Genomic DNA, 20,665 nt, shown 5'->3' with positions numbered 1-20,665 from the left:
GCTTTTTCAACCTCTAAACCCCTTGACAGTCCCTGGAATCTGCCACCTGAAACCTTTTTACCACTTCATGACAACTTTCAGTTAGGATACCTATAGTGACCTCTCCTTGTATGCTACTTTACTCTTTGGGTATATTTTCTTTATAAAAAGAAATTAGTTCCTTGATTTCCTTCTCCAGGTGTTCAAATTTTAGTCCCTATTTTGCTAAATTTCTTTGAAAAAATTACACTACTCAGTTTTTCACAATGGACAGTTATTCACAGTTTAGTATCTCCTTTCATTGTTCTAATTTATGAAAGAAAATTTAATAGACAATAAAATGTAATCTCGGGCCTCCCTGGTGGCGCAGTGGTTGAGAGTCCGCCTGCCGATGCAGGGGATACGGGTTCGTGCCCCGGTCTGGGAGGATCCCATATGCCGCGGAGCGGCTGGGCCCGTGAGCCATGGCCGCTGGGCCTGCGCATCCGGAGCCTGTGCTCCGCAACGAGGGAGGCCACAGCAGTGAGAGGCCCGCATACCGCAAAAAAAATAAAATAAAATAAAATGTAATCTCTGTGAAGAGTAATAAGACAAATATATGAAAATTAAAGCTTGTTTTTCATAGATATTGACCTACTGGTACAAGAGTAAGACCTGCATTAGATGATGGGCTGCAAGCTTCTCCATAACCTGGTGTCCAGTAATAATGCCTTTTAAGGCCATTGGAGACTTCTGCAAGGTACACGTGTCCATCCACCACAAATGGCTCCACATCTGTATTGTCTGATTTTAGACGGCCCATGTGAATTAAATCTGAATATGCCTAGGATTTTTAAGAAAAACTGTATCATTAAGAAAATAGTTTATTCATTTTACAGTGCTTAAACGAATTTCAACATTCAAATTAGATGTGATAATTTATAGTTTAAAATAAAATATTCTGTATAACACTGCTGAATTTTAATATTTTCCAGGCATTGTAGTTTTTATTCATTTAATTCCACACAATGTAATTACAGTCTTGCAAAACTTATTTCTACATTTTAACGTTATTAGGCATGTTTTGTTGTTTCATGACTCCCAGAGATAACGATTCTATGTATTACCAATTTTGTGGACCAAAGGTCTCATGGTCAAAATTTTCAAGTCCTAAGGTGACTGACTCATAAATGAGGATGGAGTGCTGTTGTATATGCCCTTGAAGATCCGATGACAGCCAGGGATCCATTTTTCAGAAAAATAAATAATCACAGATTTTGGCATACAACTGTATGGAGTTCATGGACCCCCTGAAGGTAATCTTCAGATTTAGGCTTAGAGAGACCATTCCCATAGTATTAGATGCTGGCCTGGCTGGGCAATAATTATTTCTTCATTGTAGAATTTTCTTTGTATATATCTTATGGATCATTGATACCTACATAAAAGTGTCGTACAAACATGTTAAACTAGTTTGTCAGTACGGTTGCGATTATAGAGAATGGCAGAAATTAGACAGTAAAAGATTCAAAACTCTAGTTGCTTTCTGCTGTAGCTTGTCATTAGTAGTTCCAACTCAGCTCAGCCTCTAGTGTATAGAATGCGGATATGTTTTTCTGAAATCAAGGAATTTTTTTTAATAGTGTACATTTTATTAGCCTTTTTAGTGATAGAATTCTGGTTAGTCTTTTGGCAATTTTTGAGAATTCTAACATATATATATATTTTTTGGCTGTCTTGGGTCTTTGTTGCTGCACGTGGGCTCTAGAGCACACGGGCTCAGTACCTGTGGCACACAGGCTTAGCTATTCCGCGACATGTGGGATATTCCCGGACCAGGGCTCGAACCCATGTCCTCTGCAGTGGCAGGTGGACCCTTAACCACTGTGCCACCAGGGAAGTCCCCTAACATCTTGTTTTTCTTTCTTTTCTTTCCAAATGAAAACTATTTGTTACTATGCTTTTTGTGTGTGTTGAAAGCAGTATCAAGGGTTCTCTGTATTTACATAAGCAACACACCAAATGTTTTGACAGCTTTTACTATATCTCTCCAAATTCTGTGTCTTGGTTTAATTATTGAGTAGCAGATTGGAGATTGTGCCACAGCAAATTTAAAATAAATCAACAATTGTGATTTAAAAAAACTTAACTTTGGAGAAATTGGGACTGTGTAATTCAGTGATCTTTATACTAATATGTAGTATTTGATATCTTTTCCTATTTCAACCACAAAACTTTCCAGTAGCTAATTTTTAGGACTTAACATTAAAATTTATCAAAACTGCAGTGTCTCGTTATGCTTTGTAATCATGTCTAAGGCATCTGTATATAACATCTGACGTTATAGGGAAAACCCCAGAAAAAGCCTCAGTGAAGAAAAAAACTTACCACACATGTAGCTTCATCAAATTTGTTTCCCCAAATGTAGATATTAGAGACTGTGGGATTTGTTTTCATTGATTGTGAAAGTGCAACAAGTCCTTCTCCCTCTATGTTGTTGCTTACTACTGACAACCTATGGAAAACCAAAAAGTAATAACCCTGGAAACCAACAGTTCCACAAAGAATGCATAAGCTAGCAACAGCATTTATTACACACATTTTATTGTGTTAAGTCTTAGCATTAAATACATTTAATGTATAATCAAAATATTGACCTAATAATTCCTAAAATCCAAGAAGCTTAGTTTTCTAGTTGGATACTTCATGTACCTAAGTAGAGCTACCTACATTTTGGAAATAAACAGTCTATTGTTTTCTATTTATTATTCAGTAAAGGTTTGGGGTGGATTACAGATATATTTTTCAAGATAAAGTCATCCAAGTAATATTTACTTCTTTGATTCATATTTTAGAGTCTTGATCATATTGAATGATTTTAATTTTTCTGTTAGAATTCAGGATAAAATAAGTAATAAGAATTTTCTCATTAATTTTAAGCAGTCATAACTAGAATCAATCTAATTTTTAAAAGACATTACTTTTGAAAAATAGAAGAAATTGAAATGTTTCCTGTAACTTAATATGTCAATTTAGAAACTGAGTTTTCATATTTCACCATGAATCTTAAGAGGTAAGAGGTTTAAGGTTAGTATTCTAAAAAATTTAAGTTTTTCTGTTATTTTGGTTAAATATAAAACCATACTAACGCTTTAAGAGTCCTGTTGTGTGAAGCAAGAGTGTCACTGAGATAGTTTGCTCCTGCATTTTCTATTCTGTTAAAAGAAAGATCTATTACTTCCAGGGTAGTATTGCTTTTCAGTACATCGGCCAAACACACCATTCCATCCTGAGTTATTTTATTGCTGGGAAAGGATAAATATGTAGTTATATTTGGAAATATGAAGTATTCTTTTATTCACAGAGATAGCATGCTTGAAAACATATAGTAATAAGTACTTTCTATTTTAGTTAAGATTTATTTTAATCACTCAATTTCCAAAAAATTTAATAAAAATTTGCCATAAAATGTTGCTTCTATTCTGGTTTACATATTTAAATTGATCTCAAGTTATTATATCGGTATAAGCCGAATAAATACTAAGGCTCAAGATAAAAAGTTGACAACAATGGTTGCATTTTCTAATTTTTGGAATTAGTGTCTAACAAAGAATCTTATCTACAGGGAATATTTACAGAGATTATTCCCATGATTTAACTCCTGAATTAATATATGTTATCACTTACCAGCTTACATCGAGGTAGCGTAGGCTTCTGTTCAGATACAGTGCATCACATAACTGTTTCATACCACAGTTTTTTATGTCATGCTTACACACGTGTAGTTCAACAAGGCACTGATTTTCTTTCAACATGTGGCCTAGATGAACTGTGGACTCTTCCTAAAAATAGATAATCTTTTTTCTAGAATATAATTTTGAAGCAGTACATGTTTATTCCAAACATGCAAAGTTATTTAAATTAGCTTTTAAAAAAGATTTTATCAGTTAAGACGATTAGTCTACGATTTGCAATTTGTTTGGCATGGCTTTTAAAAAAAATCATTTTGCCACAAATATCTTTACTGTCTTAGAAACAGGCAGCAGGCACTTGTAAAGTGCAGTGACTAAGTGATTTAAGAGAGGCTGGTTAAAAAAAATCATTACTAAAAAAGCAACAATCATCTCAGCAGGAAAAATAAATCAAAATAATTGGTCCCATGATTGAGCATGAGGGAATTCCCTGGTGGTCCAGTGGTTAGGACTCGGAGCTTTCACTGCTGGAGCTCAGGTTCAATCCCTGGTCAGGGAACTGAGATCCCACAAGCTGCACGGTGTGGCCAAAAAAAAAAAAATTGAGCATGGAAGCTCCTTTACTGCTGTCCTCTCAAGACAAGGTGTTCTTGCCCCTTACATATGTTTCTAAACTTTGCTCTTGATCTCCACTCTTTGTAGTTTTTAGACTCCCTCCCTCCCTCCCTTCCTTCCTTCTTCCCTCCCTCCCTTCCTCCCTTCCTTCTTCCCTCCCTCCGCTGCTTCCAGGCAAAAGGTATGTAACCTCAGTGAGGATCTGAACACCAAGCACTTTAAATTTTTAACAGAATCAAAGCATGTCTTAAAATGAATGGGCCAAAGTATTTTATGATAAGAAGTCCTGATGCATTATTGCTGTTTTTATAAGTTTTATAGTCACTGGAAATGCTGATCATGGATAGCCATATATGCTCAAATTATCTAAAAGTACTTTGAGAAAAAATAAAAGTTAAGTAAAATCATATAGCAATAGCAGATTGTACATGAGCTTTATAATAAAACTGTCCAAATGCTAGCTTTACCTTGTACTAACTTTATCACTTTGGGCGAATTATTTCATCTAGTTGAGTCCCAGTTCCCTTTTCTATATAAAATAGGTAAAATTTTACTTCCCTCACAGAAGTAAATAAATTAACAAAAGTACCTGGCACAAAATTGGTGTTCTATAGAAAACCACAAAGCATTTATTATTGTTCAATATTCTATAATACTGTATCTGATTTAAGTTATTGCTTTGACACTGAAAATACATATCCAGAGGGAAGCTGTAGTCTGAAATCTTAGATGAGAATTGACCACTGAGAGGTCCAGTATTGCTCTGCATAGTGCCTGGAGCAGAGGACATACTCAATACGGATGTGATGTATGTCTTGACTGCATTTTTAGGTCAAGAAATTTGAAAGAGGGACCATCCTTATTAAGAAAGGGAACTAGTATCACAGATAGTAAAGGGTTTTTGTTGTTTGGTGTTTTTTTTTTAGCTCCACTCACTCAGTTTGTGGCTTAGTTTGGCCTAGGGTGGCACCTAGCATCAGCGTTTTTCTAAGCTCCCCCGGATAATGAACAGTAAAACCCTTAAATGAAATAGGTTTGCTGGCTTGTATTTGGGAACAGCAGGTATGAGGAAGCACAAGAGGATTCTACTCCACAACCATTTAAGAGAATAGTACTGTCAGGGTTAGAAGGTGGCGGCTGCCTGGGAGAGGAATAGAAAGCAGGCTAGTTTAGTTGTCTGCCCAGAAGCACCAGGCTAAGAGCAAGGTCCGGGGCCTGAGAAAGAGCCCTGGGCTTTTTTTTTTTGGCTGTGTTGGGTCTTTGTTGCTGCGTGCGCGTGGGCTTTTCCTAGTGGAGGCCCTGGGCTTTCAATAACTATTCTCAGATGGATTTAGGAGTAATGACACCACTCAACATTTAAAAGAGGAATTGTGCTTCTAATATAATTTCATATAGTTTAACATACTTCCTCAGGGATTTAATCCAGAAAAGTTTGATTCAGCCTTCAAATCTCTTAACATGTCCTCAATCTGAGAAGCTTCCCTGCCACCTCTCATCCCCCTACATTGATTTCTATGTCTTTTCTCCTGCTCCCAAGGCACCCTGAGCATATCACTCTCCAGACTTGTGGATCTTCCTCCATGTGGACTGAAAAAAAGCTCTTTGAAAATTAGGGCTATGTGCTTTGACATTATCCCTGGCACCAGCATTGTTTCTTGTTTAGGGTTGCATTCAAATATTTACTGAGTGAAGAATGAGAAATGAAGCAATTTACTGAATGCTTACTTTGAGCCAGGTATTTTGCTGGTCTTTAAAGTAGGTTCTTCTATTTGAGGATTCTGGTTGTCTTTTTGAGATTAAATTTGTAAACATGAAGCAATTAACATGATGTAAAATTCCAAAATTTTTCGTACAGCAAAGTACAGAGATAATTCAAAGGGAGAGATCTATGTAGACAACGAATGCAAAATATACTTACAAATATGAAAAATATTTTTAAAATATGGTTAATTCTCAATTACTCATACTAATGGGGAACAGTGAAGTAGCTGATTTAAAGACGAAAGTCCTTGAACTTTTTCTTTTAGTAGATATTCTGTTTTTGTTTAGCCCAATAGTAAAACGAGTTCTTATTCCCTAGCATTTTGCTGATAAGAGAGGAGAGCCACCTAAAAGAGTGTTAAGGGGCAAGGAGAAGCCTTGAGAGTTGGAACCATGTTTTTACTGTCTTTCTGTCTCTAGCGTGCAGCTTACCTGAAGCACCAAGTCCAGACCTCCCAGACTGCTATTCATATGCAATTTGCCGTTATAGCTCAGGATTTCAAAAATGTAATGGTTCATCACATCAGTGTAACAAGAACAAACAAATCACAAAACAGTTCACACTGGGCTCTTATAATCCTCCAGCCTTTAAAACTTTCATCATTTATGCTTTCATCTTAAGCCCTCTGCCCCTCACAGGTTTACTCACTGAGAATGAGCTTATAAGAAAAATAGACGACATGTTTTCTGTTTAAATAAGCAACATCTAAAACCATATTTATAAAACTCTTACCAAGAATTTAAAATTTTCCTTTCAAGTTTTTCTTTGTAAACAGTAGTTTACAGTTCTAAAAATACAATGCATTCATGAATCTTGACATAACCTTCAGTAAGTAGTACCTTCGTTTTATTCACATGTAGCCTTATTAACTGCTCACTTTGAATACATACCTGTTCACCATACAGTATAGGTCGGTTTAGGTTTAATCCCTTAATTGTTTGGTTTTGAGTTAGGACTGCAGCGAATGCTATCACACTCTGCATTCCCTAAAAACAGGTAAATTCATTAAGGAAACTGACAAAGTATATAAATTAACCCCTAATATTTCAAGATCAGTAATCTGGAGTCTGACAAATCAAAATTGTGTTTTTAAAAAGTTTAATTTCCTGATCCTTCAATTGTAAGTTGATCAAATTCAGAAATGAATTGTTACTGTGTTATTTTCTCTCTGCCCTAAAATCTATAACATACATGGGGAGTTTCTTAAGGTTTCAGTATCCATTTCCTCCGGTGTTTACCTCTAGGTTTGCTCCTAACCCCTCAAGGTTCTATATGATGCACAGAAATACAGACACACAAGTGGATCCCAGCTAGGGCTCTATACTACTTATAGTGTATATCCTTAATGCAAGCTTTCTTTTACATTCATACTAGTACTTTAAGTGTGTGTTTGTGGCAGGAAAGGGTTACTAATCACATTTTTCACTGCTCCCACAGACCTCCCTCTACCTTATTGGAAGGGCCTAGTCCTCCGCCATCTCTGTGATGCACACACATCTAGTTGTTATGCCAGAAAACGTGGGCTTTTTTCCACTTCACCAGTCAGTCCTCTTACTCTCCTATCAGTTGGTCAGCAAGTCTTACAGATTCTGCCTCCAAAAGATGTTTCAAATTAGTCCATCTCTGTAGCTACCACCTCAACGCCAGTCTTCATCACCCACCTGAATTACTGCAGAAACTGTCTAAGTGGTCAGTGGGCTTCCTCTCACCACCCTCTAATTCCCCACAGAGAAACAAGAGTGATCTTTTACAAGCACCAATCATATCATGTCACCCCTCAAAGCCTTTCCATAATTTGCATTTAACTCCCTTTGTGTAGCTACTCTGGCTTTTTAGTTCTCAGACTCAGTATTTCATCATTCATGTACTCCCCTCATGATTTTTGCCATATCTGAGTATCAGTTTTACTTTTTACCTAATACTTTTCCATTAAATCAACTCACTTTTCATTTATATTTATTTTAAAACTGTGTCACTACCTTAAATGGAAAGCCACAATCCCTTGAAATAAATAGAAAGCATTTGTAAAAATAAATATGTATTAAAATTACCTCAGATTATGTCAGTCAGTATGCTACCCATACCACACTTGGGGAAGCACTATCTTAGAGTCTGTGTGTTCTGGACCCCCTGCCTGGAATGTTCTGCCATGGACCCTCTTCAAGGGAGCTCTTTCTCATCCTTCACGACTCCTAAGTATGACCTCCTCAGGTCTTCGGGGAACCATCCTATCATGCATATTACCTTCTGCCCATTATCAGAGTACTCTGCCAACTTTGTCGCACTTTTCTCTAACTTACTGATGTTTTCCTAACTAAAATATAACCTTTATGAGGGCAGAGACCATATCTGATGCACTCCTGTATCCTTAGAATCTAGAATTGTGACTGGTATGTGTAGACAATACACAGTTGACCCTTAAAGGGTCAAGGATCAACTGTGTACATTGGTATCCATGGATTCAAACAACCTTGAATCCTGTAGCAACTGTAGTATTTACTATTGAAAAAAATCTGCTTATAACTGGACCCCAGCAGTTCAACCCGTGTTATCAAGAGTCAACTGTATATCGAATTAATGCTTTCCCAAGACCATACTGGCTGCATCTACCCCCTTCTTAAGCTTTAGAGCCTATTACCCCAAATAGCCTCCTTGGCTCATCTTACTGTTTTCCTGTCCCAGTAATTTTGCATTAACCTATTAACAATAGGTTCCTAACAGTAGGCCTGAAGGTTTGAAGGCCTGTTTGAGAAAATGAAGCCTAGAATTTGAAGACATGCAAAACAGAAAAACTTCTCATTATCAGTCCAGATGAAGGCTCAGAGTAGCTCTTAGCATCATCTTAGGTTTTATGCTATAACATAACTACTCACTGCAAAATGTTTCCATGAGTAAAAAATTTATATTATACGAATGAAGCAGTATTTGTTTAATTAAAAGGAACATAATCATCTTCTTTAGAAAATCCCATACAAGTTAAGAAGGGTAACAGATGGAAGTTTAGGAAGATTTTTATTACACTGGATATTCTTCCATAATATTATTATAATCTGATTCTTATTTAAAAAATATTTTCTCTGATATTAGACCTTAGAGACAAGCTTAATCATTCATAAGCCTGTCATTTAGCTGGTCTCTGATACTTCTCTATGCTAGTTTCCAGGGAGAATGATCCAATATCTGAGTGACTATCTCATACCCAGTTTAACTCACCAGATCGCAGTCACCCAGATCTAATTTCTCTAAGGATGAATTAATTTGTAGCATTGCAGCAAAAAACATTCCACCCTTACTTTCAATCTTGTTTCCAGTCATTCTTAGGTGTTTCAGAGTTGTATTCTTCTGAAAAGGAAAAGAGGCAAAACTTGGTTAAAATTTTAACCCACAGAATTCTCTTTAGATTACATGAGTTAGGAGACTCTATTACTATTTGCAGACTCGTCAGGTTTTCATGGAGATAGAACAGGATATATTCCTTAAAGGTAACATTCAATTTCCCATAACAGATAAAAATCTAGTTTAATAGTTTAGTAGAAAGAATGCCCAGGAAATAGATACCAAAATAATGACCAGTGAATGAAGCAGATTTTAATAACTTTCCTTTCATTAGAAAATCTATAAATTTATCTTCTAAGAAAATTATACCACCTTTTAAAATTGAGATGAAATTCACATAACACAAAATTAACCATTTTGAAATGTACAATTTGGGACTTCCCTGGCGGTCCAGTGGTTAGGACTCCATGCTCTCGCTGCTGAGGACCTGGGATCAATCCCTGGTTGGGGAGCTAAGATCCCACAAGCCGCATGGTGCAGAAAAAAAAAATAAGCAGGAAAATGTACAATTCACTGGATTTTACTACATTCTCAGTGTTGTGCAGCCACCACCTCTAGCTAATTCCAAAACATTTTTATCACCCCTAAAGAAGACCCTGTACCCATTAAGCAATCACTTCACATTCCCCCATATCATTTTGAAAGTGATACAATTTCTCAGACATTTGCGAAGTTTAATTCCTTCTCTTATTTCATTTCTTTTGATAAATCTTTCACAAAATTACAGACATTTCATTGTCCTAGTGAATAAGTATTTGGACATACAAGTGTAAATAATTATCTTTAAAATTAAGTCAAGCCCCTTTAAGAGTGGGAAGAAGGCAAGGATGTCCACTCTCACCATTTCTATTTGACATTGTACTGGAGGGTCTAGATAGGACAATTAGGCAAGAAAAAGAAACAAAAAAGGCATCCAGGTTGGAAAAGAAGTAAAAACTCTTGTTTGCATATGACATGATCTTATATGTGGAAAATTCTAAGGAATCCACCAAAAAAACCCAAACCAAACCAAAACAAAAGCTGTTAGAACGAATAAATGGGGAATTCCCTGGCAGTCCAGTGGTTAGGGCTCCGTGTTCTCACTGCTGAGGGCCCAGGTTCAATCCCTGGTCAGGGAACTAAAATCCCACAAGCCGGCCAAAAAAAAAAAAAAAAACTAATAAATGAGTTCAGCAAGACTGCAGGACACAAGATCAATATATAGAAATCAACTGTATTTCCATACACTAGCAATGAACAATTTAAAAATGAAATTAAGAAAATTCCATTTATAATAACATCAAAAAGAATAAAACATTAGGAATAAATTTAACAAAAGGGCAAGATTTGCACACTGAAAACTACAAAGCATCAAAGCATGGTTGAAAGAAATTTAAAACAACCTAAACAGGGACTTCCCTGGCAGTCCAGTGGTTAAGACTCCGAACTTCCACTGCAAGAAGCATGGGTTCCATCCCTGGTCAGGGAATTAAGATCCCACATGCTGTGCAGCGTGGCCAAAAATAAATAAATATTAAAAAAATAAAAAAATAAAATAAAAACAACCTAAGTAAATGGAAACACATCCCATGTTCCTGGATCGGAAGACTTAATATTAAGATGGCAATATTCCCCAAATTGGTCTAAATATTTAAAGCAATCCCTCTCAAAATCCCAGTTGCATTTTTTGCAGAAATTGATAAACTGATCTTAAAATTCATGTGGAAATGCAAGGGACCCAGAAGGACCAACACAATCTTGAAAAAAAGAAGAAAGATGACTCACTTCTTGACTTTAAAACTTACTACAAAACTACAGTAGTCGAGATATTGTGAGAGTGGCCTAAGGATAGACATATAGATTAAAAGAATAGAATGGAGAGTACAGAAATAAACCCTCACATTTATAATCAACTGACTTTCAACAAGGATGTCAAAATTAATGGGGAAAGAACAGTCTTAACAAAAGGTGTTGGGTCAAATGGATGTCCACATGAAAAAGAATGAAATTAGACTCCTACTTCACATCATATATAAAAATTAACTCAAAATGTATCAGAGAACTAAATCAAAGAGCCAAATCAAAAAGCTGTTAGAAGAAAATGTAAGTGTAAATCTTCATGACTTTGGATTAGGCAAAGTCATGAAGTTGTAGCCTTCTTAGATACATCACCAAAAGCCCAAACAACAAAAGAAAAAATAGATAAAATGAATTTTATCAACATTAAAAAATTTTGTGCTTCAAAAGACACCACTATGGAAGTTAAAGGCAACCAACAGAATGTGCGAAAATATTTGCAAATCACGTATCTAATAAGGGACTCCAGAAAGGGCAAAAGATTTGAACAGATAGTTCTCCAAAGAAGATACACAAATGACTAATTAGCATATAAAAAGATATTCAATATCTTTATTCATTACGGAAATGCAAATCAAAACCACAAAACCTCTCCATACCCACTAGGATAGCTCAAATCAAAAAGACAATAACAAGTACTGGTGAGGATATGGAGAAATCAGAACACCCATACACTGTTGGTAGAATTGTAAAAAGGGACAGCCACTTTGGAAAACAGTTTGGCAGTCACTCAAAATGTTAAACAGAGTTTCCAAATGAACCAGCAATTTCAATCCTAGGTATGTACCCTAGAAAACTGAAAACATACATGCACAGAAAAATGTGTGCAAACATTCATAGCAGCATTATACATTACAGACAAAAAGTGGAAACCCAAATGTCCATTAACTAATGGATGAACAAAATTGATATTTCCAAACAATGGAATATTACTTGGCAATAAAAAGAAATGAAGCATGTTACAACATGGATAAAATTTGAAAGCATTAAGCCAGTCACTAAAGGCCACATACTGTACGATTCCATTTATAAATGACCAGAATAGGCAATCTACAGGTAGAAAGTAGATGTGACTGCCAGGTGCTGGAGAGTGAGAGAGAGAAGCACAGAGAGGGATTACTAACGGGTACAGGGCTTCTTTTGTTGGGGGGAATGTTCTAAAAACAGTGATAGTGGTGATGGTCACATAACTGTGAATATAACTGACTGTTGAACAACAGAGGGGTTAGGGGCGACGACCCTCTGTGCAGTTGAAAATGAGTTTAACTTTACATTTGGCCCTCTGTGTCCGAGGTCCTGCATCCTCAGATTCAACTGACCGTGGATTGTGTGGTACTGTAGCATGTATTTAGTGAAAGAAATCTACATACGAGTGGACCCATACAGTTCAAACCTGTGCTGTTCAAGGGTCCACTGTATTCAATATACTAAAAAAACATTGAATTGAACACTTACAAAGGGTAAATTTTGTATATGTGAATTATATCTTAATAAAGCTCTTTATTTTTTTATTCTCTATTTTTTTAACTGAAGTATAGCTGATTTACAATGTTGTGCTAATTTCTGCTGTACAGCAAAGTGACTCAATTATACACATATATACATTCTTTTTTTATATTTTCCATTATGGTTTATCCATAAAGCTGTTTATTTTTAAAAATGAGTTCAAAAGTGCTCACGTAATGTCCAGATTTTAATAAATTGAAGTGAAATAAAAACTATACATTCGCACAATATTAAAATAAGTTGACTTAACATTTGTTTCTGTTGGTTCCAAGCTAAAACTAAAGAAGTTAAAATTTCCAAATAAAATGTTAGTTTGAAGTATACGAATGCTTACATGTAGTGCTTTAGCAATCAGTTCTCCACCTTCAGGCCCAATGTCATTAAACATAAGGTTTAAGTAAATGAGATTATGTTGTTTCTAAAATAAGGAGAGAAAAGAAGCTATTACATATGTATTATTAAAAATCAATAATATGTAAGAGCTGCTTTTTAAGTAAAAGTGTTTACCTCCAAAAAAAATCTTTATAACCAGGAAATTTCAAGGTCCAGCAAAAGAAAGGACCATTAAGGAAAAAAATCAACATGATCATTTAAACAAATATAATGGCAATATAAAGAAAAGAATTATATTCATTTTTGATCAATGATTCAAAGTATGGATGTGCTTTATGTACTTAACCATAGCATATGAGTTTGCAAAAGATGACTTAGGAGGCTCTAGGTACCAGCTCTACTGAGACCAAATACACAAATGGGTTTTTAGTATATTTCAAGTGTTATAAATATGGCACAGAGTCAGGACACTTGACATTTTGCAAAACTAGTGTTTTGTATGTGTGTCATTAGACTAGGTGATTTCACCATAAACAGAGCTAAGAATATTTTGATGATGATGCTTTTGCAGCATTTTTATTTGTGGTTGATGAAAATAACTTGGTTACTTCACTTTTTTTTTTTTTTAATCTTCACTCTGTCCTTACATTGTGTGCCATTTCACGGACATGAGAATTTTAAGATCATTTTAAGCTCATTAGAAGCACTTGTAGCAGATGAGAATGGAACAAATAGGAAATTACAAAGCCAATTTAAGGGAAGAATAAAAAATGATATATGCAGCTTTAAACATTTTATTTTAACTGAAAATACAGACATACATACATATGTGCCAATCTTCTGAGGTTGAAACATAGCCTTTTCTTTAACGACACCTATTCTGATTGGTGGACCACACTGTCTTTCTTAAATAAAATGCAACCATAAAACAGCATTTCACCTTGGGTATCTCCAAAGTGAAGTCTGCAATAAAGGGTTAGCTTAGCAGACTAGGGGTGCTGAAACCCTGCACGTTCCAAAGAAAGGGCTGGTTCTTAACTGGGTCCTGGGAGAAAAAAAAAATGAACCAAGAACATTTTGTAGTAAAATAATACCTGAAGCAGTTTTGCAGCATAGGATGCGCCAACATCACTTATGAGGTTATATCTAACATCCAAACCTGAAGAACACAGATGAATAGAAGCTGATATTCCTTCTAGTGAACAGTTAAAATCAGGAAAATGAAAGTTGGAAGGAATGATTCTTAAGGAGACATACCATTAATATATGGATTATTCTTTAAAATTCTGCAAAGAATCCAAAAATCTTCACCTGTTACTCTTTCTACTGGCATTAAGTGACAGTTACCAGCAACATTTAATGTGATTCCTGCCAATCTGTTAAAATATAAAAAAGAAATCCAGTAAAGAAATAAAAGTATTTTTCCTTCATGTTTAGTAACATCATGGATAGCATTTACTGGAACCAAGTATGTACCACAATACAGATTTATATCAAGTAACTTAAAACTACTGAATATTCTACAGCTTTTGCAAAGCACTTTAATATATGCATAGTTTAACTTCTCAACCACAAGAAAACCAAAGTATTCCCACTTGACAGATAATGACATTGAAGACTTCAATGATTTGCATAAGTAAACTCAGCTCACAGGAGTTAAGGACAAATCTGGAACCCAGACTTGGAGAATGCTGGTCTAGTCCTTTTTCAGTAAACTCCACTACCTCCAAGACCTAACTATGTCAATCATCTATGCTGAATCAAAAAGTATGTCCACTTTATCAAGCATTTGCACATGGCTTTCAAATCACTCAACGTTCCAGTATTTTCTCACAGATGAATATCAGTGAATGTTACTGATGTAATCAAGTATTTGTCTTCCTTACCCCTTTTCAATTTCTTCGTCCACTTCTTGGAGTATATGCAATATAAAAGGTTTAATTTCCTGGGATTTTTCCATACACAGCTCATAGTAATATTCCTGTAGACCGCCAATAGGTTCTGCAGCTTTTGAAAAATAAATGCATTACCCTTCATCACATATACATTATCCCAGGTGCTTCCCCCCTGCCAAAAAAAAATTAGACTTCTTTCAAAGATACAAACGCGTGCGTATAGAGTTGAGGGCAGGGTGAAGAAAAGGAGATGACGTTAAGAATACAGAAAGGGAAGAAAAATAAGAAGGAATGGGAGAGAAGAAAAATGCTGTTTGGAGAACTAGGGCCATAGAAGTACCCACTTGAGAGTGGGCAGACACTAACTTCGAAGTGACACAGAGGGAGAACTAACCTCTGTTATGTAACAGGCCTGGCAGCTGAGGAAAATGATGTCAGAGAAATTACGTATTTTGCCTAAAATCATACAGATAATAAGGGCAGAGTACAGAATCATACTGACTCCAAAGTCTCTTCCTACTCTGCTATAATGGGTTAGGGTGACTCAAGGTTGCTTATCATGGCTTCAAACAAAGACAATTTTATCATAGAGTCTAAACTCAAAAGGGATCTGAAAAATCACCAAGTCCAGTAGGCTTCTTGGAGACCCTCTATACCATGCACGTTGATGGCATTTGAATACAGCTCTGTCTGTACTTCCTAACACCAAGTTGAGGCCTAGCTCACAGAAGTGCTTCACCTACCCTGGCCTTCCATTTCCTCTTTCTAAAGGTGATTTTCCCTGTCCAGTCCTTAATAAGGAAGACAGAAACAAAACAGGAGTTAAGAACTTGTTCCGCTGTTATACCTGCACTTTTCCTTAATGGTCTTATTATTTTCAATATTACTTTTTTAAAATTTTTATTGGAGTATAGTTGAGTTACAGTGTTGTGTTGGTTTCAGGTGTACAGCAAAGTGAATCAGTTATACATATACATATATCCACTCTTTTTAAGATTCTTTTCCCATATAGGTCATTACAGAGTATTGAGTAGAGTTCCCTGTGCTATACAGTAGGTCCTTATTAGTTATCCATTTTATATACAGTAATGTGTATATATCAATCCCAGTCTTCCAATTTATCCCTCCCCCCTCCCCTTCGCTACTACTTTAAAAGCATCCTTTTTGAGGCCCAGGCCTTCTTGGGTAGAAGGTATGTTGACACTTTTCTTAGAAGCACACACCACTGTCTGTATTTTCTGTCCTACCTTTTGGGTATGTCTATTTAACAGTACATGCTCAGAGATATCACTACTCAATCAGCCTGAGGTCTTTAGGATCCAGCTTCTCTAAATCTCTACATCTCAAAGATCTTATTTGCTGAGTGGATTTCTGCACTATATGAACTAAAGAGTTTGCTAAACAAATATGCAAAACAAGATTTAAGATGAGGAACATCATATTACAAGTGAAAGCAAATAAACCTTTCTTATAGTTTTTTTAAATAAACTTAAAAAAAATAAATTTAGGGGACTTCCCTGATGGTCCAGTAGTCAGGACTCTGCGCTTTCACTGCACTGCAGTGCAGCCCAAATAAATAAATAAATAAATAAATTTAACCCACACTTATTTCAGATAACTTGAAAATTTCAATATCAAAAAGAAAATAAAGAAAAGAAAAGAAACATCCATCAGCAATCCCACTACCAAAGAACCACCACAACTGAGGTCTGGGGGTATTTCTTCCCTATTATTTTTCTTTTTCTATATCCTTTTTTTCTTCAGTTAACATTGTTAGCAGCTTTCCCATATCATTAGATATTCTCTGAAAAATTTTAATGTCAGCATAATTTCTGTCTTGTGGATGGATGTACATAAGAAACCTTTCACTTACCAGATATAAAATAGATAAACAACAAGGACCTACTATATAGCACAGGGAACTATATTCAGTATCTTGTAATAGCCTATAATGGAAAAGAATCTGAAGAAGAATATACCTATATATATGTATGTATAACTGAATCACTGTGCTATACACCTGAAACTAACACAACATTGTAAATCAACTATACTTCAATTAAAAAAATTTTTTTAAAGAAATCTTTCACTTACTTTAGGAAACTTTCATGTATTTAAATAATACTTTAGCACAATATTTCCCAAATTGTGTTCTGTGGAATACTAATCTACAAGATGATCAACGATGCTCTAAATAGAATAGCTTTTACTGTCAAATAAGTTTGGGAAATGATGAATTGAACAATGCTAAACAGATTCCTACCTACAACACTTCTCAGGACATTTAAAACTCTCAGGTGCTCAAAGATTCCTCAGATTGTTGAGCCTGATGGGGAGGGAGGTTAAAAATGCTCCCAGACTTAGGACTTTCGTGACCATGGTTAACATGGAATGCAATCCAAAAAATGCTAGTTTAGCGTCCTCAACAGAAAACAAAGCAAGTAGATCTCAAACGGATTTACTTCCTGGAGCTGGGCTCCCACTGGGCTTCTTTCCTCTCTTCTGGCTACTACTTTCCTTGGTATTAAAAATGTTAAACAATATTTCAGAAATAGAGACCTGATTGAAATAAAGGCGTGTTTATTTGGGGCTTGTTAGGACTGCAACCCAGGAGACACAGATCCAAGAAGCACTCGAACTGTGTTCCACCAGACTACAAAATGGTGGGGGCTTATAAAGGCAAAAATCCCACAAGGTTACATAAATTGTTTGTCAAGAATTAGGATTGGAGCTGGCAAGAAGTAAGGGTGCTTGGTAAGCAAGGATTGGTTAGGAGTCTGAAACACAAAATTGCAAAGGTGGGGGTAATTTGAAACTACAAGGTTGCAACTAGCAGCTGCTAATACAGTTCAGAGAAAATTCAAGCTCTCAGTGATGAAGGAATGCATCTGAAATCATATCCACAATGACCACTTGGCTCCATTTTGCGTGCCTGTACCACAGTTACTCCATTTTGATTTTTAAACGATCTTAAGTATGTCATCAAAGAGAAGAGAGGATTGCCCTGAGAATTTCTCTGACGTTCATTCTGCCTGCCCTCAGCTGGCACAACCATATCCAGGACATGCAGACAGATGTCAGACTTACAGGTCATGTTTTTGTGAAGACATGAAGGAATCTGATATTACAAGCTACATATAGCTAAAGAAATTTACAAGAATATTTGTATTTAATTACCTGGCCATGGATGTAGATTATTTTAAAGCTTCAGCTATATCTTTCTGTTACTCTCTCTTTTATTTAAAATTCACCTATTGTATGTCAGGATTCTATGGCACCAATAATTTATTTCCTATAGTGTATTCATATTAGGAGAAAATAATAAACCAGTCTGCAAATTGTAAAGCAAAACCTAGGAATAACCAATTACACAAGAAAATGTCAAGACTCTAACCTGGATTTCATTTTTAATCCACACTGGGTCTTGAATTCCAAATAATTTTTACTTAACATCCTGTTTAAAAAATTCTAGTTAAGGCTCATTTTGGAGGTGGTTCCCAATGCCCTCCTATACTGGAACAGCCAAGTACTGGGAAATCCAAGGGTTGAGGGTGTCATACTTGGGTGCCTATCCAAAACGTCTGTATGACGCTGAACAAGTTACTTAAATTCTTCTATCTTAAATTTCCTCTTCTGCTAAAAGCAGAGTATATCAATGCTCATCTCATGGTGCTTGAGGAATACGAAGGCTTCTGGCACAATTCCATATCTACAACACAAGTGTCCAAAATGGAAATTGTGGAGGGAGAGGGCGTTCACACTATACCTAACTTGCTATCGGATAATTCATGGGTGCAGAAATACTTAAAACCGAGCTGGCGTAGAGGTGCAAATAGCGGTTTCCAGACCCTCTCGCCCACCTGGGCCCTGCTCTCTGGAGACTGCACAAAAAGGGGCCCAAGAAGTATATCCAGACAACCTTCTCAGAGACCGTAAGAGCAAAACGACACACACACTTTAGTACTTCAGGACAACCCACGGCGCGAACTGCGTACCCGCTGCGGGAACTTGGGGCTCCGCTCCCGCCTGCGTTTGGGGGCGCCCCGAAGTTCCGGCCACAGCTGGGGTTCCCAGGGGCACCCTCCCGCCGGACCACCTCTGGCCCGAAGGCTGCTCGGAGGAATCGGCCTGGCCCCGACGGCCCTCGCGCGTTTCGTCCGGGCGAGGCCGGCGCCAAAGGACCCCCTATTTCTTACCGCTACCGTCGGCCGCAGCCCACGCCGGAGTAGGGGTCGTAGATGGGGCGGAAGGTGGGGTCTGGGACTCAGTCCTGGCCTCCTGCGGGCTGCGTTGCATGCTCTCTGCGTCCAGCGGGCCGCGGCAGCGGCGTTGTCATGACGACCGCGCGCGTGCGCCAGCCGCCCCAGGCCGCCAACGATCTGCGCAGGGAGCAGATCCACCGCACGACCCCCAGCGCCGGAACCAGCCGGCTGTGGCGATATTCGCCATTACTCCCTTGGTCCCTGAGGCCTGATTGGGCGGGCAGTGACCGCCGATGCTATGGAGGCTCTTTGGTCACCCCGCTGGGTCCAGGTCACCTGCCCTGGGTTAAAGACACACTGAGGGAGGGTACCCTGGCTCCTTTGCGGGGAGAAGTTCTCGAGGTTTAGGGGGCACAGCTGATGGGCTAGGGCCCGGGGATACAAAGACAATTATGACACGGTCCTTTCCCCAAAGTGTGCACATACCTGTGGAGGCCAGGCGCAAAAGCACAGAGTGGCACTAACACGGATAGGGCGCGGAGGTAAGGGAGCATAAAGGGGCTTGTCGATCAGTCTTATGGAGGGGTGGGGGCATCAGGGAGGGCTTCTTGGAAGAGGTATCATCCTGACTGGCCCGGGTGAACCTGCCAGAGGGCAGAACTGCTTTGTGCGTTTCTGGAGATGTGCAGGTTCTTGGGGCTGCCCAGATGAGCCCAGACTGTGTCTGTATTGGGGGCAAAGGGGGAGCTGTGTGGCAAGTGAGGCCAGATCCACGTGGAGTCCTGTGCATCCTCTGAGAAGCAGAGCTGTTATGGGGCAGGGCGCTGGGAGCTCTCAGATGGGGAACAGCTGATGGAGGATGGATTTGACACGACCTAGGGGAGATGCAGTATGAAGCAGCTCAGGAGAGATCATAAAGCCTCAGCTAAGACTGGACTTTGGGGAATGAGAAGGAGACAGAACCCAGCGATAGTTACAGGGTAACATGGTCAGGATTTGGTACTTGGGCCTGGGGGAGGGAAGAAAAGGAAGGAGGGAAGGAAGGCCCTCTATTTGGGGTTACCATAGATCAAAGAGAAGTGGAAGGCCCCTGTAGAGCAGTGGTCCCCAACCTTTTTGTCACCAGGGACCGGTTTTGTGGAAGACAATTTTTCCACAGATGGGAAGGAGGCATGGCGGGGTGAAAGGGGTGGGGGATGGTTCAGGCGGTAACGTGAGCGATGGGGAGCGATGGGGAGAAGCAGATGAAGCTTCCCTCACTCACCGCCACTCACCTCCTGCTGTGCGGCCCGGTCCCTAACAGGCTGCAGACCTGTACCGGTCCATGGCCCGGGGTTTGGGGACCCCTACTGTAGAGGACTCTGGAGCCAGTCAGAGACTTCTTGCCCGAGCAAAGGTGCAAGGAAGATCCTCAAGGTAAAAACAGGCCATTTAGGAAGACAGTTCAAAGGTGAAAAACAAAATGTCTGAGTCCTCTCTCCTTCCCACTACCCCACCAGCCAATTCCAGACCACCGCTCCACTGCCAAGA

General features: G+C 38.1%; 1 protein-coding gene across 1 annotated transcript; it reads right to left on the bottom strand.

Annotated features, from left to right (window-relative positions):
- Positions 1-340: 340 nt before the first annotated feature.
- On the bottom strand, positions 341-19,213 carry LRRC34 (leucine rich repeat containing 34). Its single transcript, XM_082625169.1, has 11 exons — positions 19,130-19,213; positions 14,925-15,045; positions 14,296-14,414; positions 14,133-14,197; positions 13,040-13,123; positions 9,241-9,369; positions 6,918-7,013; positions 3,646-3,800; positions 3,108-3,263; positions 2,347-2,473; positions 341-802 (listed from the first exon to the last, which is right to left on the bottom strand). The coding sequence occupies exons 2-11, from the start codon at positions 14,996-14,998 to the stop codon at positions 599-601; spliced, it is 1,209 nt and encodes a 402-aa protein (XP_082481295.1). The 5' UTR covers positions 14,999-15,045; positions 19,130-19,213; the 3' UTR covers positions 341-598.
- Between the last annotated feature and the right edge of the window lie 1,452 nt (positions 19,214-20,665).

Source organism: Mesoplodon mirus (assembly GCF_964341445.2).
Source record: "Mesoplodon mirus genome assembly, chromosome: 6".
NCBI lineage: Eukaryota > Metazoa > Chordata > Mammalia > Artiodactyla > Ziphiidae > Mesoplodon > Mesoplodon mirus.
Note: the sequence above shows the minus strand (reverse complement) of the source record. Positions and strands in the feature narration are given on the sequence as shown.